The sequence below is a fragment of the Epinephelus lanceolatus genome, chromosome 24 (genome assembly GCF_041903045.1).
Source record: "Epinephelus lanceolatus isolate andai-2023 chromosome 24, ASM4190304v1, whole genome shotgun sequence".
In the NCBI taxonomy this organism is placed as follows: Eukaryota; Metazoa; Chordata; class Actinopteri; order Perciformes; family Serranidae; genus Epinephelus; species Epinephelus lanceolatus.
Genome location: NC_135757.1, coordinates 6,115,603 through 6,134,317, shown reverse-complemented (window position 1 = coordinate 6,134,317; position 18,715 = coordinate 6,115,603). Strand labels below are relative to the sequence as shown.

Genomic DNA, 18,715 nt, shown 5'->3' with positions numbered 1-18,715 from the left:
TTTTAAATCTCTCTGACACGTCCATTGTTGATATGGAACTGCAATACTAAAGCATATACATTCGGTTATTATGCATATGTCGTAACTAATCTAACCCTTAGATGAAATAAGTTTCCTAAAGGCTACTCATTATTGGCCCAGTGGTTGAGATGAAGTTGGAGGCCCACATGGACACATCTGCCAGGAAGTGACCCACATCCAAAACCAGTTTTATTTGCTGGACCACAAACAGACCGCAGCAGACTTTACTTGACATTCCCAACTGCTTCATGATCATATATGCTTCTGATTATTGTGGCCTGTCACATTTGTTCATCAATATCAGTGTTTGCCGCATGTGTTGACGCACTTCGTCAGTCCCAAGTCGTAATTACCACCAGGAGGCCGACATGAATGACGGTTCATATTTATGCTACATCACACACACCACACAAATGCAGGATTAGACTCCAGTCTGCCGGCTAATCATTTCAGGGAGTGATTTCACAGATTTATACACATTCAACCTGAGAGCCAACTCAGCTGTTTGTTTGCTGGATAAAACCTGCAGATTGTTGGAGCCCCAAATGAAGACATTACTGTTCCCTCTGTTAGTTAAGGTGGGGGTAAAGGCGAAGCATCTGCGGGGACTGATCTCTGATTCTAATGAATGAGGCGGTCAAGCGAAAACCAAAAACTTATCCCAGATCGGTGCGCGCACTTTAATCTTGATGAATCTGAGTCAAGCGGGAGCCAGTCATCTGAGAGCAGCGATGTGCCAGGTTGCCTTTCAAAGCAATCATCATAAGGCCTTTTCACTGACAGCACAGCCCCGGCCCGAGCTCACCTCCCGCCATTTGCTTTGTATGCAGCACACTATCTTCCTTCGCTGTGTCACAACATTATGGGAGGAAAGCCTATGAAAATTACATGTGCTGTGTGCCCGGTGGATAAGGATCACACAGCATAGTGTTGACTGCAGTCAGACATCTATTAATCTGTGTTCCTGATTCTCTGATTTGCTGCTATGATGGAGGGAGTTCTGTTAGAAGAGCCACAGTGCCCCCTGGTGGAGGAGTCAACATCATGTCAAGAAGAGGAACTGCACAAGTCTGTTTATTTGAGGGTTCTGTTTATCCATGTGAACTTGAATATGTGAAAACACACACACAAAAAAGGAAAAACAAAAAGAAAATTTTACATGTTTAACTGTCAACATGGATACACGGTTACACATCAGTTACTTTCTGGGAAATAATCAGGAAACCTGGGACTTGTATCTTCCATATTAGTGTTATCATGCACTATTTATTACTGCAGAGCACAAAATGTTAGATATTCCACAGCTTAAATATGACAGTATACTACAGCATACAGAGGAAAAAGAAGCAATGTAACAGAGAGTCAGAGTTTGATAGTCATTGCTGCATTGTCGGTGATATCAGCGTCAGACACAGACGCATGGAGGCACCCTTTGTGGTGGCATGATACACACTGAGTGGCAGTGGATTCGGAGGCAGTGGGCAACAACCCAACTCGTTAAAAATCGCCACTTTGTGAGTGGACGTCAGAGTCAGACATACACAAGGATCAGCCAAAACATCGAAACCACTGACAGGTGAGGTGAATAACCTTGATCGTCTTGTTACAGTGCAATGTTCTGCTTGGAAATCTTCGTGTGGATACCACCTGACATGTTCCACTCACCTAAACACCATTGCAACCACGAGGGATGGGACAAAGAGCTCAAGGTGTCGACTTTGCTTCAAAATACCCCAGATCCCCAGAACATTTGAGGGACGTGCACATACCCCAGAGGTACCCCCGATCCACGGTGGGTACTCCTTGGACCAGACTTGGCTCTGACCTGCCAAGGCATGGACACAGGACTTCTGGAGGGTGTTCTTTGGTGTCCAGGGCACTAGCTTCAGATCCTCTGAGTCCTGTACGATGTGTGGTGGGGTACCAGCACGTCCCACAGATGTTCGATCAGAGTAGGATCTGGGGAATTTGGAGGCCAGGTCTTGAGCTCTTTGTCTCGTTCCTCGGGTCATTCCTGAACAGTTTTTGTGGTGTGGCATGACGCACTGAGATGCGGTGACTTAGACTGACAATTGACTGACTGATTGAGATGATGACTGTTTGCTCCTGCTTCAGGTTTATGCAACGGAAGTGACCATCGGTTTGGAATTACTAGAATTAACAGACGGTAACTCTTATCAGTACATGAACAATAAAAGTGGATGGTAGAAATCCTGCCATGGAGCCAATGTGAAGACAAGACAAGCATTTACCTGGAGCACTTGTGTTTGCTTTAACGCTAACGTGGTTCATATTCAACGTATACTTTATTGACAGTTTCACAAAATATGAGAGTTAAAGCCAGATGTGTCAGATGTTTCTGTGGTTTTATCATCTTTCAAATTATTTGGTCTCATCCACCCTATTCCTCACCCCCATGTTACCTTATGTGACTTATGGGCGCAACTTCCACTGCTGGACCGTAACCAGCGTTTTCCAATCAGCTTGTTCTCGGGATTTCCTAGAGTGACTGGAAAATAAAACACGTGGAACACACCATGATTTGTGATTTCTTACGACTCATAAACAGACAGTAACACATTTAATATAAATCAGTATTATCAGAGGGCTGCGTACGAAAATATGGTACAAATCACGTCTTTTGTTGAGTCAGTAAGGAACAGTTTATTTTATTTTTCAGTACAGGCTTTAAAATCTTACAGGAAGCAAACACCAGCCCCCTCCCGCCCTACTCAGACTTCCACCGCCTTAACTTCCATTGTGTTCCCGCCATGTTTCACCCTGACACTGCCAGGTGCCGGTAAACAATAACGACAACTAGCCATGTATCATGCCGATGTAAAAGGACGGCTTTTTCTGACGCCGGGAGTCACTGACCAAGCACTGGATTTCAGCGGCTTCAGAGTGAGACCTGGTTAGCATAACAGGTAGCAGAGCAGGTACCTTCGAAACAGAGCCGCCGTTGGTGGTTAGCCACCAAGATTAGCCACTTGGTCGACCATAGACAGTCGATGTGACGAGCTACCTTACTGCAACATCCTCTATGTCACCAGAAGCTGCACCCATAATCATTTCTACAGTAGCGTCTTCAGGAATAAGGTGGATAGGTTTTTATTGTTTGTAGAAAAATGTCGGTTTCAGTCACCAGCACAGTCTCAGTGTCCCCATGAGGGTGGTGTGGAACGGTGTACATCACTGTCAGTCCCAGTGCCTTGATACTACCACTAGGTGTCAGAAGTAGGGACTCTAAAGTAAAACAATCTGTCTTTTTGTCTGTCTGTAAACAGACACAAATGCATAACAGTCAAATCCCGAAATTAGGCTGTTGTTACCACTGGGTCCAGATTAAACTTCCTGTGTGTGATTATTCCAGAAAGCGGTCCAGCATCCTCTGAATGTTGTGGAAGGCATCTCGGCCCAGGTAGTCCACCTGCCCAGCCTCCCACTGCCTGCGATGCTCCTGCCGCTCCGCCTCTAGGTCTGCTGCCCTCTGCCATGATGATGAAGAGGGAGAATAACAAATCAGTCTTCAAATGCAGTTTATCACAAGAAACATCAGACTCTATTCAGGCTGAGTGGGAGTTGTAGTTTCATCTTTAAGCACAAACAGCATGAGAAATAGAAAATCAGAGTCATTACTCTTTCATTGTTGAGTACTACTAGAATATTTTGTCCTGGAATTAGAACTTTTACATCAAAATGCAACCTGGGAGTTGTAGTTAACCAGTTTTTTTAACCAGAAAATGAAGCTGTTATGTCTCTCTCTTCACAGCCAGACTCCATTGAGAAAAACAGCGATTTAACACAGCTGAACACAGGAGCTGCTGGTCTACCACTGCCTCGATCAGCTTAGCTAGTGGGGGTTGCTGCGTGACTTTGGGGTTTGGAGTCACCAAAGTCACACAATAACACAAACCAAGTAAGTGATTGAAGCAGTGGTAGACCAGCAGCTCCTGTGTTCGGCAAGCTAAAATTACTGTTTTGTCAATGGAGTGTGGTGGCTTTGAGGAGAGCTTAGATGGGAAGCCGATCCTTCTGACTTTGGGGTTTTGAGCGTTGGATTGTTCACCCACTAACAGGGAACGTGAGCTGGGTTGAAGCTTTTTGTAATCGTTTTTTAATGAGAATGAAGCTTTTTGTAACAGTTTTTAATGAGAATGAAGCTTTTTGTAACAGTTTTTAATGCAAATGAAGCTTTCTGTAACAGTTGTTAATGCAAGTCAAGCTTTTTGTAATCATTGTTGACGTAAATGAAGCTTTTTGTAATCATTTTTGACACAAATGAAGCTTTTTGTAATCATTTTTGATGCAAATGAAGCTTTTTGTAATTGTTTTTAATGCGAATGAAGCTTTCTGTAACAGTTGTTAATGCAAGTCAAGCTTTTTGTAATCGTTGTTGACGTAAATGAAGCTTTTTGTAATCGTTTTTGACACAAATGAAGCTTTTTGTAATCGTTTTTGACACAAATGAAGCTTTTTGTAATTGTTTTTGATGCAAATGAAGGTTTTTGTAATTGTTTTAGATAAAAATGAAGCTTTTTGTAACAGTTGTTAATGCAAGTGAAGCTTTTTGTAATTGTTTTTAATGAGAATGAAGCTTTTTCTAACAGTTTTTAATGAGAATGAAACTTTTTGTAATCGTTTTTAATGCGAATGAAGGTTTTTGTAAATGTTTTTAATGAGAATGAAGCTTTTTGTCATTGTTTATAATGAGAATGACACTTTTTGTCATTGTTTTTAATACAAATTAAGCTTTTTGTCATTGCTTTTAATGCAAATTAAGCTTTTTGTAATTGTTTTTAATGCGAATGAAGCTTTCTGTAACAGCTGTTAATGCAAATTAAGCTTTTTGTAATCGTTTTTATAAGAATGAATAAAAAGTAAAGTTGTAACAGGTTGTTTGGTTTTGGAGTAATTGTAATATTATTACAGAAATATCATGAGTGGTGCAGTGGTTAGCATTGTTGCATCACAGCAAGAGGGAAAACCAAGCTCAATTCTATTTGCCAAAATGTGAACAGAATCTCACAGTACACTATTCAAAATTGGGAACAACAGCATTATATTTTTTTGATTAACTTTTTTATTACCATTTAACTGAACTTAAGCTTCTGACTTTGGGGTTTTGAGCACGTCGCTTTTTGATCCTTCAATGTCGGCGTTGGATTGTTCACCCACTAACAGGGAACGTGAGCTGTGTTTAGACCGTCGTGACTCTGGTTTGTTTCCTGATTGGAAGGGCTGCCTGATGCAAAGGTAAAGTATTGAAAATACTCTCGATGTACCCTACCCTGAAACCAAAATTGATTTTTTTTTAGGTGGGACTTTTTGCGGTGGCTGACCCCCATCGACAGCAGTACATTGTATGACAACGTAAGGGGATGCATCTTGGAAAAGAGGTGAGAAAGGAAAGGTTTAAGTACAGGTTGTGTATCAGTGTCCGGGGCACAAGCGCTGTCCTCAAACCCATCTGCTTCAGAAGCTGTATCCTGGATCTCTGTCTCCTCAGATGTTCTCGACTCTTCCTTCAGCGGTGTGTGATCTGTATCGGGACACTGAAGACACCACAGTCATGTCACTTACAGTATTTTCGTAGCAACATCTAAAAACGTGAAATCATACATCGTCAGGTTTAAATACAACTCGGTTCTGCTTCATTCTCACTGCACAGCGCTTGATAACACCGTTGATGTATGTTTGTGGCTGTTGTTGTAACACAGGGCGTGGACCTGTTCGCGCTAATCGTACAAGCTTGTTTAAACACAATGCATCACGTTGGAATGAATTAAACAAATGACAGCAATGCAATGAGTGGGCCTGTGGCAGATAATAGCCTCTGTGTCCCTGACTCCTTCTTTTTTTTCTGCTGGAGTCAAAAGCAGTCAAGCAGAAATGCTCATAAATTACCAGTCTCATCTACTGGAACTAACAAGAGGCACTTGAGCTGCCTAATAACCCACTATAATAATCACCGTGATGTATTATAAACACAAGTGGCTATGCTAATATGGTGATTCATTAAGCTAATTAATGGATTGATTGGTTAATATTTCTAATGACTACTTACTCGGCTGCACACAATATGTGCGACTTTAAATGGACTATTTGTTCAAGAGAGTTCTTTGAAGGAGGTTTTCAATCATTTTGACGGAGCTAGCAGTTTCCACCTGCTTCCAGTCTTTGTGCTAAGCTAGGCTAACACACCCCGCACATACCTTTGCACTGGGTGCTCAGAGATTAAACACATTACCATTACTGTCATTAGAACGTGGAATTGATAGGTGATGTCCAAATGAAGCTTCATGAACACCTTGGCATCTGAGTCAGTGTTAATTGCAGCTTTAAGGATTATAACTCTGGACTCACGGTTTCAAATATAAAGATATCGTATCCAAAACAACATAATATCCAACAAGGACACAGCATAAAACAGATCAGTTTGTTGACATCTCAGCTTACTGTCTCTGGTTCAGGCGGTGAATGGAGCGTCTCAGAAGGGGGTGAAAAATGTGCAAGCAGTGAGTTGGAACTGTCCAAGTTTTCTCTAAATGGTATCTTGGCTTCTCGTTCTTGGATCTGCAAAACAAGGGAGAGATGTTGAGTGTTGGGACGCCGACCAATACCAGGGCTGGGCAGCCATGTGTCGCGTTTGGCTGCTGCTCTGCATGTTTATGTTGCAGCCAAAGTCTGCAGCAGCTTATGTGACTGATTAGCAAACCTTCAACTAAAGAGGGGGGAAGTCATCAGTGAAATGTTCTGCTCAAGTGTTTGGAGTGAAAACCTTCAGAGCATCCGCCAAACACGGCACATGGTTGACTTCCTGCACGACAACCCTGAGTGGCACTGCTGAACACTACATTTATAATCAGAGCCATTGTAAAGGATTCACCAGTTACTGTCAGACAATTACAGTGGGATGACTGGTGACACCTTATTTTATGGGTTGAGCTGAGAGCACAGAGGTTGTTTTTTGTCTTTTCCTAATGTAGGTATAATGTAATTATATGTCATTAATAATATCATTTACCGTGTTTAAACATGCCCTAAGGCCCCAATCACACAAATAGCATTTAAGCAGCTGGAGACAGCTTTTTGTAACAGTTTTCAACGAGAATGAAGTTTTTTGGAATAGTTTTTGATGCAAATTAAGCTTTTTGTAATTGTTTTTGATGAGAATGAAACTTTTATAATTATTTTTGATGCAAATGAAGCTTTTTATAATAGTTTTCAATGAGAATGAAGCTTTTTTGGAATAGTTTTCAATAAGAATGAAGCTGTTTGGAATAGTTTTTAATAAAAAAAAAAATGAAGCTTTTTGTAACCGTTTTTGATGAGAATGAAGCTTTTTATAATTGTTTTTAATGAGAATGAAGCTTTTTTTTAATGGCGTTTAATGAGAATGAAGCTTTTTGTTATAGTTTTGAATGAGAATGAAGCTTTTTGTAATACTTTCTAATAAGAATAAAGCTTTTTGGAATAGTTTCTAATGAGAATGAAGCTTTTTGTAAGCTGTAAGTTTGTTGTTTTAATTCTCATTAAAAACAATTATAAAAAGCTTCATTCTCATTAGAAACGTTTCTAATGAGAACGAAGCTTTTTGTTATAGTTTTGAATGATAATGAAGCTTTTTGTAATACTTTCTAATAAGAATAAAGCTTTTTGTAATAGTTTCTAATAAGAATGAAGCTTTTTATGATTGTTTTTAATGAGAATGAAGCTTTTTTTTAATGGTGTTTAATGAGAATGAAGCTTTTTTTTAATGGTGTTTAATGAGAATAAAGCTTTTTTTAATGGTGTTTAATGAGAATGAAGCTTTTTGTTATAGTTTTGAATGAGAATGAAGCTTTTTATAATTGTTTTTAATGAGAATGAAGCTTTTTTTGAATGGTGTTTAATGAGAATGAAGCTTTTTGTTATAGTTTTGAATGAGAATGAAGCTTTTTGTAATACTTTCTAATAAGAATAAAGCTTTTGTAATAGTTTCTAATGAGAACAAAGCTTTTTGTAATTGTTTTTCATGAGAATGAAGCTTTTTGTAATTGTTTCTAATGGGAATTAAGCTTTTTGTAATTGTTGTTAATGAGAATGAAGCTTTTTGTAATAGTTTCTAAGGGGAATGAAGCTTTTTGTAATTGTTTTTAATAAGAATGAAGCTTTTTGTAATAGTTTCTACTGAGAACGAAGCTTTTTATAATTGTTTTTAATGAGAATGAAGCTTTTTGTAATTGTTTTAAATGAGAATGAAGCTTTTTGTAATAGTTTCTAACGAGAATGAAGCTTTTTGTAATACTTTCTAATAAGAATAAAGCTTTTTGTAATGGTTTCTAATAAGAATGAAGCTTTTTATAATTGTTTTTAATGAGAATGAAGCTTTTTGTTATAGTTTTGAATGAGAATGAAGCTTTTTATAATTGTTTTTAATGAGAATGAAGCTTTTTGTAATACTTTCTAATAAGAATAAAGCTTTTTGTAATAGTTTCTAATGAGAATGAAGCTTTTTATAATTGTTTTTAATGAGAATGAAGCTTTTTTTAATGGTGTTTAATGAGAATGAAGCTTTTTGTTATAGTTTTGAATGAGAATGAAACTTTTTATAATTGTTTTTCATGAGAATGAAGCTTTTCGTAATACTTTCTAACAAGAATAAAGCTTTTGTAATAGTTTCTAATGAGAACAAAACTTTTTGTAATTGTTTTGCATGAGAATGAAGCTTTTTGTAATTGTTTCTAATGGGAATGAAGCTTTTTGTAATTGTTTTTAATGAGAATGAAGCTTTTTGTAATAGTTTCTAAGGGGAATGAAGCTTTTTGTAATTGTTTTTAATGAGAATGAAGCTTTTTGTAATAGTTTCTAATGAGAACGAAGCTTTTTGTAATTGTTTTGAATGAGAATGAAGCTTTTTATAATTGTTTTTAATGAGAATGAAGCTTTTTTTGAATGGTGTTTAATGAGAATGAAGCTTTTTGTTATAGTTTTGAATGAGAATGAAGCTTTTTGTAATACTTTCTAATAAGAATAAAGCTTTTGTAATAGTTTCTAATGAGAACAAAGCTTTTTGTAATTGTTTTTCATGAGAATGAAGCTTTTTGTAATTGTTTCTAATGGGAATTAAGCTTTTTGTAATTGTTGTTAATGAGAATGAAGCTTTTTGTAATAGTTTCTAAGGGGAATGAAGCTTTTTGTAATTGTTTTTAATAAGAATGAAGCTTTTTGTAATAGTTTCTACTGAGAACGAAGCTTTTTATAATTGTTTTTAATGAGAATGAAGCTTTTTGTAATTGTTTTAAATGAGAATGAAGCTTTTTGTAATAGTTTCTAACGAGAATGAAGCTTTTTGTAATACTTTCTAATAAGAATAAAGCTTTTTGTAATGGTTTCTAATAAGAATGAAGCTTTTTATAATTGTTTTTAATGAGAATGAAGCTTTTTGTTATAGTTTTGAATGAGAATGAAGCTTTTTATAATTGTTTTTAATGAGAATGAAGCTTTTTGTAATACTTTCTAATAAGAATAAAGCTTTTTGTAATAGTTTCTAATGAGAATGAAGCTTTTTATAATTGTTTTTAATGAGAATGAAGCTTTTTTTAATGGTGTTTAATGAGAATGAAGCTTTTTGTTATAGTTTTGAATGAGAATGAAACTTTTTATAATTGTTTTTCATGAGAATGAAGCTTTTCGTAATACTTTCTAACAAGAATAAAGCTTTTGTAATAGTTTCTAATGAGAACAAAACTTTTTGTAATTGTTTTGCATGAGAATGAAGCTTTTTGTAATTGTTTCTAATGGGAATGAAGCTTTTTGTAATTGTTTTTAATGAGAATGAAGCTTTTTGTAATAGTTTCTAAGGGGAATGAAGCTTTTTGTAATTGTTTTTAATGAGAATGAAGCTTTTTGTAATAGTTTCTAATGAGAACGAAGCTTTTTGTAATTGTTTTAAATGAGAATGAAGCTTTTTGTAATAGTTTCTAAGGAGAATGAAGCATTTTGTAAATGTTTTTAATGAGAATGAAGCTTTTTGTAATAGTTTCTAATGAAAATGAAGTTTTTGTAATTGCTTTAAATGAGAATGAAGCTTTTGTAATTGCTTTAAATGAGAATGAAGTTTTTGTAATTGTTTTTGATGATAATGAAGGTTTTTGTAACATTCATTATCATCAAAAGTTTTTATAAGAATGAATAAAAAAATAACGTAATGAGTTGGTCAGTTTTGGAGTAATTGCAATATTTATTTTAATTAATTAATTTGGAATTTAATTAGTGGCAGCACGGTGGTGCAGTGGTTAGCATTGTCGCCTCACAGCAAGAGGGAAAAACAAGCTCGAATCTATTTGCCAAAATGTGAACACAATTGCAATCTCGCAGTACACTATTCAAGGTCAGGGACAACAGCATTATATTTTTGTGATTAACTTTTTTATTACCATTTAACTGAACTCAAGGCCTTTCCCTAACCCTTTAACCCCATGTGCATTGTTGCCTGAACCTAACCACAAACAGCAGGGTGGACATGAACCTGAGGTTCTGGATCCACAGTCCACCATCCACCGACTACCTCCCTGTGAATGCAGCATGGCACATAAATGTAGTGTATGTCTCTGAGCACAATCCAGGCAGCAATTATGTTGTCACCACAACATAATTATGAATATAATTCAATAAAATACATAAGGAATTTCTAGGAGACAGGGTTGCAGCAAAATAATACTTACAACAATAATAGTCATTATTAATGATTTAGCTTTAGTTAACCTGTGTGAGTCTGTTCATTATCTCTTTCTCATCCATGCCACATGAGCAAATGAGCAAAGTGCAGATAATGAACAGACTTTTCTTTTCTTCACACACGTTCATTCAGACTGTTGGAGCATGTTAACTGTGAAACCTACTCCATCCTATGAAATGGCCAACTGTCCAACCAATCGGAGAGAAAAAATAAAGATTTCAGATCACAGAGATGCTGTACCTGTTGTGGTTTCTCTGGTGCAGGCGCTATTGTGTTACTGTGGTATTCCTTCCACCACAGAGACACAAACCGCTCCATGGTGTGTGAACTGCTGTCGCCCCTCTGACTGCTGGAGCTCCAGGGTTTCTCTGCTCCTGAGAAATGAACGATCTTTGCATTGTGGCCAAACCTGCAGGAACAAAACTGTAACTCCAGCAGAAGCCAGTCAATCCCCATTGACCCCCATGTTAAACTGTCCAACTTTACAGCAGAAATAAACATGTTTACAGCCTGGTACCAAAATCAGTTGTGGTTTCTATAAGTACTTTCATGACATCTGTGTGAGGGGTGAATTTTAAGTGCCCCATACAAATTCTATCTACCTTTATCCTGAGGGTACTACTAAAGGAATGAATGCCTTTACTAACAAGCTACTTGTGAATCTGGTGGTTCTGGATTTGATGGACCTATATCACCTACCAGAGGGTAACCGTTCGAACAGGTGGTGGCCAGGATGTGCATTGTCTAGTGATGTCCAAATGAAGCTTCATGAAACACCAGTTGTATTTGCTGAACCCACTAGATGGCGCTCTTGGTGTAATGACAAAGGCTCAAGGGATGGCAATGCAGTTTGGTTTCAACTAGTGATGGCCAAATGAAGCTTGATGAACCATTTTCTTTATTTTTTGGGTCCACTCTGGCACTCTTTGTTCCACAAAGGGTTGAAACCAAACTGCATTGCCATCCCTTGAGCCTTTTTCATTACACCAAGAGCGCCGTTTATGAAGAGAGGCTGGAGGTTTGTGTTCGGGCTGAAATGATTCCTCGAATAATTCAATTACTAAAAAGCCTCGAGGCAAAAATGTTTGATCCAATAAATAATTATAATGTAACTTATGTCTTTTTTGTAGAGATATAGTCATTCCATTGATGGAAGAAAATTTGCAGGTACTGGTAAGCACAGTGTTGTTACATAAGCAATGGGCCAACTACAAAAATTAAACCTAAGTTACATGAAGCCAAATTAATCTTTGACTGACTGACGGAGAAAACAGAGTAACAACTTTCGATCCTGGCTAGAGCAAACACAATTCACGTCTGGCGTCAGCCTGGACATGAGGCAACTGTACTCCCCAAATACAGACATGTGTAAACAGACAGACACACACAGTGCAGACACACTCACTGTAGGAAAGCAGGGAGGTAGCTGTAGACGGTGCTGGCACTGAGGTTGTAGACAAATGGCAGGTGTTTGCTGATGTCCTCCACCGGCCAGCTGCTGAAGAAAGAGTTCAGCAGGCCCTGGTCTCCACCTGACAGCGACACATGCAAGATATGAAAAGAGAAAGGCGTAAAACATGTATAAATACCTGCCTTGTCTACACGTCCATAGATAATACATATATACATAGATAATACACTGTCTCATTGCTATTATGTTGCTAAGGCAAAGGCTTTGGTCCCTGTTTACTTCCTGTCAAGTACTGCATTAACAAACAACACAACAGGAAATACAAAAGGACCCATTTGAAAGAGTCAGTATTGGGGATGCATGATATTGGAGTTTTTGCAGATATATAACAACTCATTTGACTTGATTAAATCCATGTATCGACTGCTTGCTGGTCTGAACCCAGACATGTAGTCATGTGTTACCGTCAAAGCTGCCGTGCTGCAGGGCGTGATCCAGGAGGCTTCTGTGGGTGTGGAGCGACGGTGTGAAGACAAACACGCCAGAGTTGAAGCAGTCGGGCCAGCCGGGATCGGGAGCTGCCGACAGCTCGGCTCTCTCAAACAGATCGTCCACGTTACTCAGAACCTGAGAAGGAAAAGTCTATCAGAGGTCAAACACATTCACTGGAAGCAGAAACTCTATATGGGTTAGAGCAAGCGATGCATGTTAGAGGCATTTTAGATGCAACTGCCAAGAAAGAGACTGTGGCACAAGACACAACTGTGAGGCAAGGGTATATGGGGTGCTGTTTAGCACACTGGAGATAGGCTGCTCGCCCAGCACCTGCTAATCTGTCGGATTTTACCAGTAGCCGAATTATGCACAGAGGTCTCTACCTCTCCAAAACAAACTGACCTGGTGGTTTCGTGTTAAAGAATTGGTGGTTTTTCCAACACTGAACGACGCAGAGGGCCTTCTAACTTCAGTGGCCAACATCAAAACGTGAAAGACCTTATCTTGTGCCAATGTTTGGTTTGTCCGTTCTGGGCGACTGTAGAAACATGGCAGTACAACACACGTATCGATGTTTGGTCATGGACTTTCCGCATCGAGATATGACGTGAAAGGTACCCTAGGTGTGTTGGTTGTTGACGTTCTAGGATGCTGTATCAACTTCAGACCGTTACATACATTGTCTGTTTTCTCAACTGTATACCGTTTGTATACAGTCTCTTTCAGAATAAAAGCACTACGTCAGTACCACACTGCAAACTAGTTTGTTTCCTTCAACAACAAACGCACCTGGTTACATTTTGCTAACACACATACATGGTTGGGTTTAGGAAAAAAGAACAGGGATCGGCTTTACAATCACAAACACTGGCCTCCTGGATGAAAGTCAGTGGTTGATGGAGGATAACAGTATCAAAGGAAAGGAAGAAAGAAAGAAAGAGAGGGGAAAAGTCTATGGATATGGGGAAACACCACAGGAAACATCACAGTACTGTTCACTAAGAATTATTAGTAGTGACACTGAGTTGCCCAAGACTAGCTTTGGCACCACGTGTGTGCACGAGTAGCTATATGTAGGTCAGTGCAGCTATGACCTTGAGACTGTTCATATCTGTTTACTGAGCTCAGCCTTCAAACACACTCCTGCGAGCATATGAGCATTTTTACACTGACTAAGCAGAGGAAGAACAACATACTGTAGCATGTCTGCGAACATCCACGGGGGTTATCAGTTTCAGTAGGAATATGATTGACTTCATTGGCCCACAGTTCACAGCAAAAAGAGACTAACAGTATGTTAACTGATAGATGTGACAGATAGTGACGTACAGTTGGCTCAGTGAGCCAGCATGTCCACGTGCTGTCGAGCGGTTTGTGCAATACCTGCTCTGGCTTTATTTAAACAGATCAAATTTAAACAGATCAAAGCTATGGTTTGAAATGTGTCATACGCACTCAATGATTAAATGAAGGACTAATCTGTCTTGAAGGTAAACAGCGTATGTGTATTATTGTGGCTCTCACTTTGTTCCTGTTTGTTAGAAACATGAAACCTTCCTGGTTACTCTGTTATTGTCCATCTGGAGTGAGACTTTTAGTGGCCCTTTCTATAAGGCGCCTACACACAGAGTTATAACATGTAGTTAGTAGTCGGTGTTGGCTAACTCTAGTGATGTCCAAATGAAGCTTCATGAACCACCAGTTGTATTTGCTGAATTGGTGTAATGAAAAAAGCTCAAGGGATGGCAGTGCAGTTTGGTTTCAACCTTTTGTTGAGCAAAGAGTGCCAGAGTGGACCCAAAAAATAAAGAAAATGAAGCTTCATTTGGCCATTGCTAGTTGAAACCAAACTGCACTGCCATCCTTTAAGCCTTTGTCATTACACCAAGAGTGCCATCTAGTGGGTTCAGCAAATACAACTGGTGGTTCATGAAGCTTCATTTGGACATCACTAGCTAACTCCATTGAGTTAACAGCTATGGTGGAGCCAGTGGGTGGCCAGTGGAGGTGTTCCAGCACAGCCATCCGATTGCACGGCCCGTCCCCCAAGCAAATTAACGTTTTCTTGGGATGGTGAAGTATTCTTCCTGTGGCACGTTGGTCTAGGAGTATGATTCTTGCTTTGGGTGTTCGAGGTCCAAATTCTGGATGAGCCCACAGTGTTCAGAAGTAGCTGTGTAGGTTTGTTGTAAGATTATTTTCTTGGCTTTTTGCCTTTATTGGATAGGACAGTTTAATGGTGCGTTCGTTTTGTACTCGGAGGCTGGAAATTCCCAGTTCCCAGTCGCAAGTTTAAACTCGAACACACTCTGAGATTGGATTTCCAACTCAGAAACTCAGAGGAACCGCATCAACCCCAACTTACGAATTCAAGATGGCTGCCGGTCACATACATAGTGAGTAAACACTCTGCTAAAGTACTGTTTATAGCAATTCTATCTTATTTGTTTTACATTAGGTCAGCCTCATCTGCGGCATTCATCAGTTGGAGTGCATGATGGTTTTGAAGCTGTCTATATTCCGAAAGCGTGAGGGCAACAAAGGCTTTCTTGTGGGCATCCATGTTTTTTTCCGATTTGTCCACCGTTGTCAACTAGAATGCAAAAACTGTTGTCAACTCGGAGGTGACGTCATTCCCACTTCCGACTTCCGACCTCCGAGTACAAAACGAACGCAGCATAAACATGAAAGGGGGAGCAAGAGAGAGGGGATGGCATGCAGCAAAGGGCTGCAGGCTGGGCAGGCTGCTGTGATAAGGACATAGCCTTCATATATGGGACGCATGCTCTACCCACGAAACTGCTGGGTGCCCAAAAGCTGGATAGTTTAAGTAGTGTGATATGTTTATCAAGTGTGATGTAAAACAGCAATGCGCCCTTGTGCTGTAGGTCTAAAGCCTTTGGGAAAGCAATCATTTTAACTTAAAATGTCTGGTAAACAGGAGATCCTGGATTCAAATCCCAACAGTACCTTGTGCTTTTAAGAAGTCACACTAACATAGGGCAGCAGTATCTGTATGTTCAGAAGACTCACGAGCGTGTCCGCATCCAGGAAGACACATTTGCTGTACTGGGTCAGAGTCCAGCAGTGAATCTTGGTAAAGGTAATGCCGAGCTCAGGACGTCCCAGCAAGACCAGGTGGAGACGGTCCTCACTGTCCATCACATCCACTGTGATGACCTCATCAAACACATACTTCAGGGCAAGCCTGGTGAAATGTAAAGATGGAAATAGTTAAGGGCACAGACACAGACAGCACTCAGGGGACATGTTGAAGAAAAGAAAACGATCACCCACCTTGACTGTTCGGAGACGTTGGGGGTGACCATAATGACAATGCTGCGCGTTGTCCCGTGAGACCGCAAACTTCTGGCCACCACTGTAGCTCCCATGCAGTATGAGTCCGTGGTGGCCAGGGTGACGAAGGCCTCACCAGCTGGAGAATGGTCACATGACAGGATTAGACCGATAAGCTACACTGATATCACTGTCTATCTCAGCTCTGACTGACTGGATGATGGACCATTAAAACTTGGGAAGTGTTTGCCTGGTTCTAGACCTTGAAACGGAAATGGAGTGAGCTCACAATTCTGTCTGATATCAGGAAAAAGAAATGCCTTAGCTAATGAAGACTTCAGGATTGTGTAAATAGGTTGCTAGGAAATGTCTATAGCCTTTTCATGTGTGAATTATGACGACATCTGTCAAGATTTTTTTTCCCCAAACAGCAGTTTTTCTTTTGAAAGAACATGTATATAACATATTTGTTCGGGTGGACAGCATGGTTTCAACTAGCAATGGCCAAATGAAGCTTCATGAACCATTGTCTTTATTTTTTGGGTCCACTCTGGCACTCTTTGTTCAACAAAGGGTTGAAACCAAACTGCATTGCCATCCCTTGAGTCTTTGAGTGCCATTTAGTGGGTTCGGCAAATACAACTGGTGGTTCATGAAGCTTCATGTGGCCATCACTACCATGTTGTACAGCTCATTTTTTCATATCAAACCATGAGTAGAACTTACAACAATAATGATGGCACCAATATTTATTTTTAGCAGTGCAGTGATGAAAGTTGTCGGTTACACCTTTAGTCCATTAAACCTTGAATGGTGCTGCACTCCACCACAGGGGCCCGGCCCCCTTCCAGTTTGGCAACAATTGGTTTGTTGTATCAGAGCTTTCATGCAACACCAGTTGTTTAACCATTGTAGACGTGATGATGAGCATGCCAGTGTGAGTTATCACCTTCATCAGTGACCATAGCGACACTGCTTTAGTCTTAATGAGGTGGAATGGGACACAATTCAGAATTCAGGCTATCTGACTTAATTCTAATGCATTTGAGTCTGTGTCCTGGCCCGTGCAGAAAAGATGCAGTTCAGTCTTTGCTGCATGGTACTTCTGTGGCCATTCCCACAAAAGAAGAAAACAAACCTCTTAATAATAAAAGTAGTGCTCAAAAGCCCACATTTGTCCAAACCTTAATGTGTTAACATGAAACCAAGTGTCTTGAACTACATTTACGAACCAATTTTGCTCTTTAAAAAATCCCCCTCCCACTGCAACCCTCTTTATGTAATGACATTTTCACACAAAAGGCCACTAATGGTTCTTCTGTTACCATTAGGGTTTTACCATAAGGGTGAAACTAGTTTCGTGTGGAATATGAAGTGTGTAGACCTGACAGGCGTGTCAGAGTTTCATTTTCTTGGCCTGTGCCCTGTGGTCAGATGCAGAGGCTTGTAACCTTTGTCCACAGCCATCTCTGGGCTGCGTGTGGTGTTCAATTTCAATTGGCACAGTGTTTGGGCAGAGAGTGCAGGAGCACAGTTTATTTCGAGTCAAACTGGGTCACTTCAGTGTGCTCCGTGCAAGTTAACTACTCGAGGAAGACCTGAGAGAATTACAATTCTGTTCCCAAGTTCTTCCCAAAGTTGCAAGGCTTGTCTTTAATCTATTTAAACTTACTTAACCCGTGTAGAGAACTAGCTAACTGACACAGCTTTTACTGCTCAAAGTTTGATCGGATACATTCTCAAATGTAGATCATTTATATGAAATGATGTCACCTACCTGACATTTTTGATGTATCAATTGCTCTGCAAATCCAGTTAATGTATCCACAAAGGAGACCTGCTTCACCTTAACACAAAGAGCCTCTCACGGAGACTTCTAGGAAGAGTCAAGCTGACCCACGGGACAATCACATCTTTGTGCCAGCTGCTCCTGGACAGATGAATTACTATCCAACGATGAAGTCACATCCCATTCTGCATTCGGAGTAAAGAGTGGAGCAGAGTCCCTCTGTGTGTGTGTTTACTCATCTGTTGCTTCAACTGATCATTCAACTAGTAGATAGTGAGCTTTGCCACGTGTTATGCAACAATGTCGACCTTCACAGCATGCCCTCCCATCCCTCCACTCCTCAGTGGTCCAGTAATCATTCCACAGAGGTGTTGTTGTTAGACTAATAAGGAAACAATTACACAGCGCATATCAGCCAGATCACTGAGGAGCTTCTGGTCCGGTGTACGAGCTTAAACCGGTGTGCTTTTGTGCACTGCGGCATTATGACAAGTTCTGGCAACTTAAAAAGTAGCCTCTAAGCAACCTGTGCTGACTTTGTCACAGCGCTAAATCCAACTTATATTGCATTGGTAATAAACAATATAACAATCTGATATAATATAATGTCATAAACTAATGGACAATGGAGCCATCAGTGTCTCACAGGCTGAGTGCAATTTACTGCTGGGCCCAGGTCAGTGTCGGCAACATGAAGGAGATCACTTTTCAGTAGAGGTGGGAGGTCAGAGAGCAGTGCACGCTGTTTGTTTACTTCAAAGTTCATGTGTTTTTTGAGGAGATAAGAAGAGACTCAAGAAAACTAAAACTGCGCCAATATGACAACATTTTGGATTTGAAGCAAAAGAAAGAGGTGTCCTAACTCACTGTGTTGCTGTCAGACAATACCTTCTTATTTATTCATTATAAGGATGCCATTAGACTGTAGCATCCTTATATACCACCTTAAAAACTACGTTAGAATTAAGGACAGTGCTCT

At 39.7% G+C, this 18,715-nt stretch overlaps 1 protein-coding gene across 1 annotated transcript; it reads right to left on the bottom strand.

Moving 5' to 3' along the window:
* Nucleotides 1-1,079: 1,079 nt before the first annotated feature.
* gyg2 (glycogenin 2) lies at nt 1,080-18,020 on the bottom strand. The gene is made up of 9 exons (XM_033616251.2): nt 17,725-18,020; nt 15,948-16,086; nt 15,684-15,858; nt 12,620-12,782; nt 12,150-12,276; nt 10,985-11,153; nt 6,481-6,597; nt 5,445-5,576; nt 1,080-3,511 (listed from the first exon to the last, which is right to left on the bottom strand). The coding sequence occupies exons 1-9, from the start codon at nt 17,729-17,731 to the stop codon at nt 3,386-3,388; spliced, it is 1,155 nt and encodes a 384-aa protein (XP_033472142.1). The 5' UTR covers nt 17,732-18,020; the 3' UTR covers nt 1,080-3,385.
* Between the last annotated feature and the right edge of the window lie 695 nt (nt 18,021-18,715).

What these genes read in the sequence shown, in the direction of transcription:
- gyg2 (XM_033616251.2), bottom strand. An exon ending in TCCTGGATGCGGACACGCTC is followed by an intron (nt 12,783 to 15,683) that starts GTGAGTCTTCTG and finishes TTTCCTTCTCAG; the next exon opens with GTTCTGAGTAACGTGGACGA. An exon ending in GCAGCACGGCAGCTTTGACG is followed by an intron (nt 12,277 to 12,619) that starts GTAACACATGAC and finishes TGTCGCTGTCAG; the next exon opens with GTGGAGACCAGGGCCTGCTG.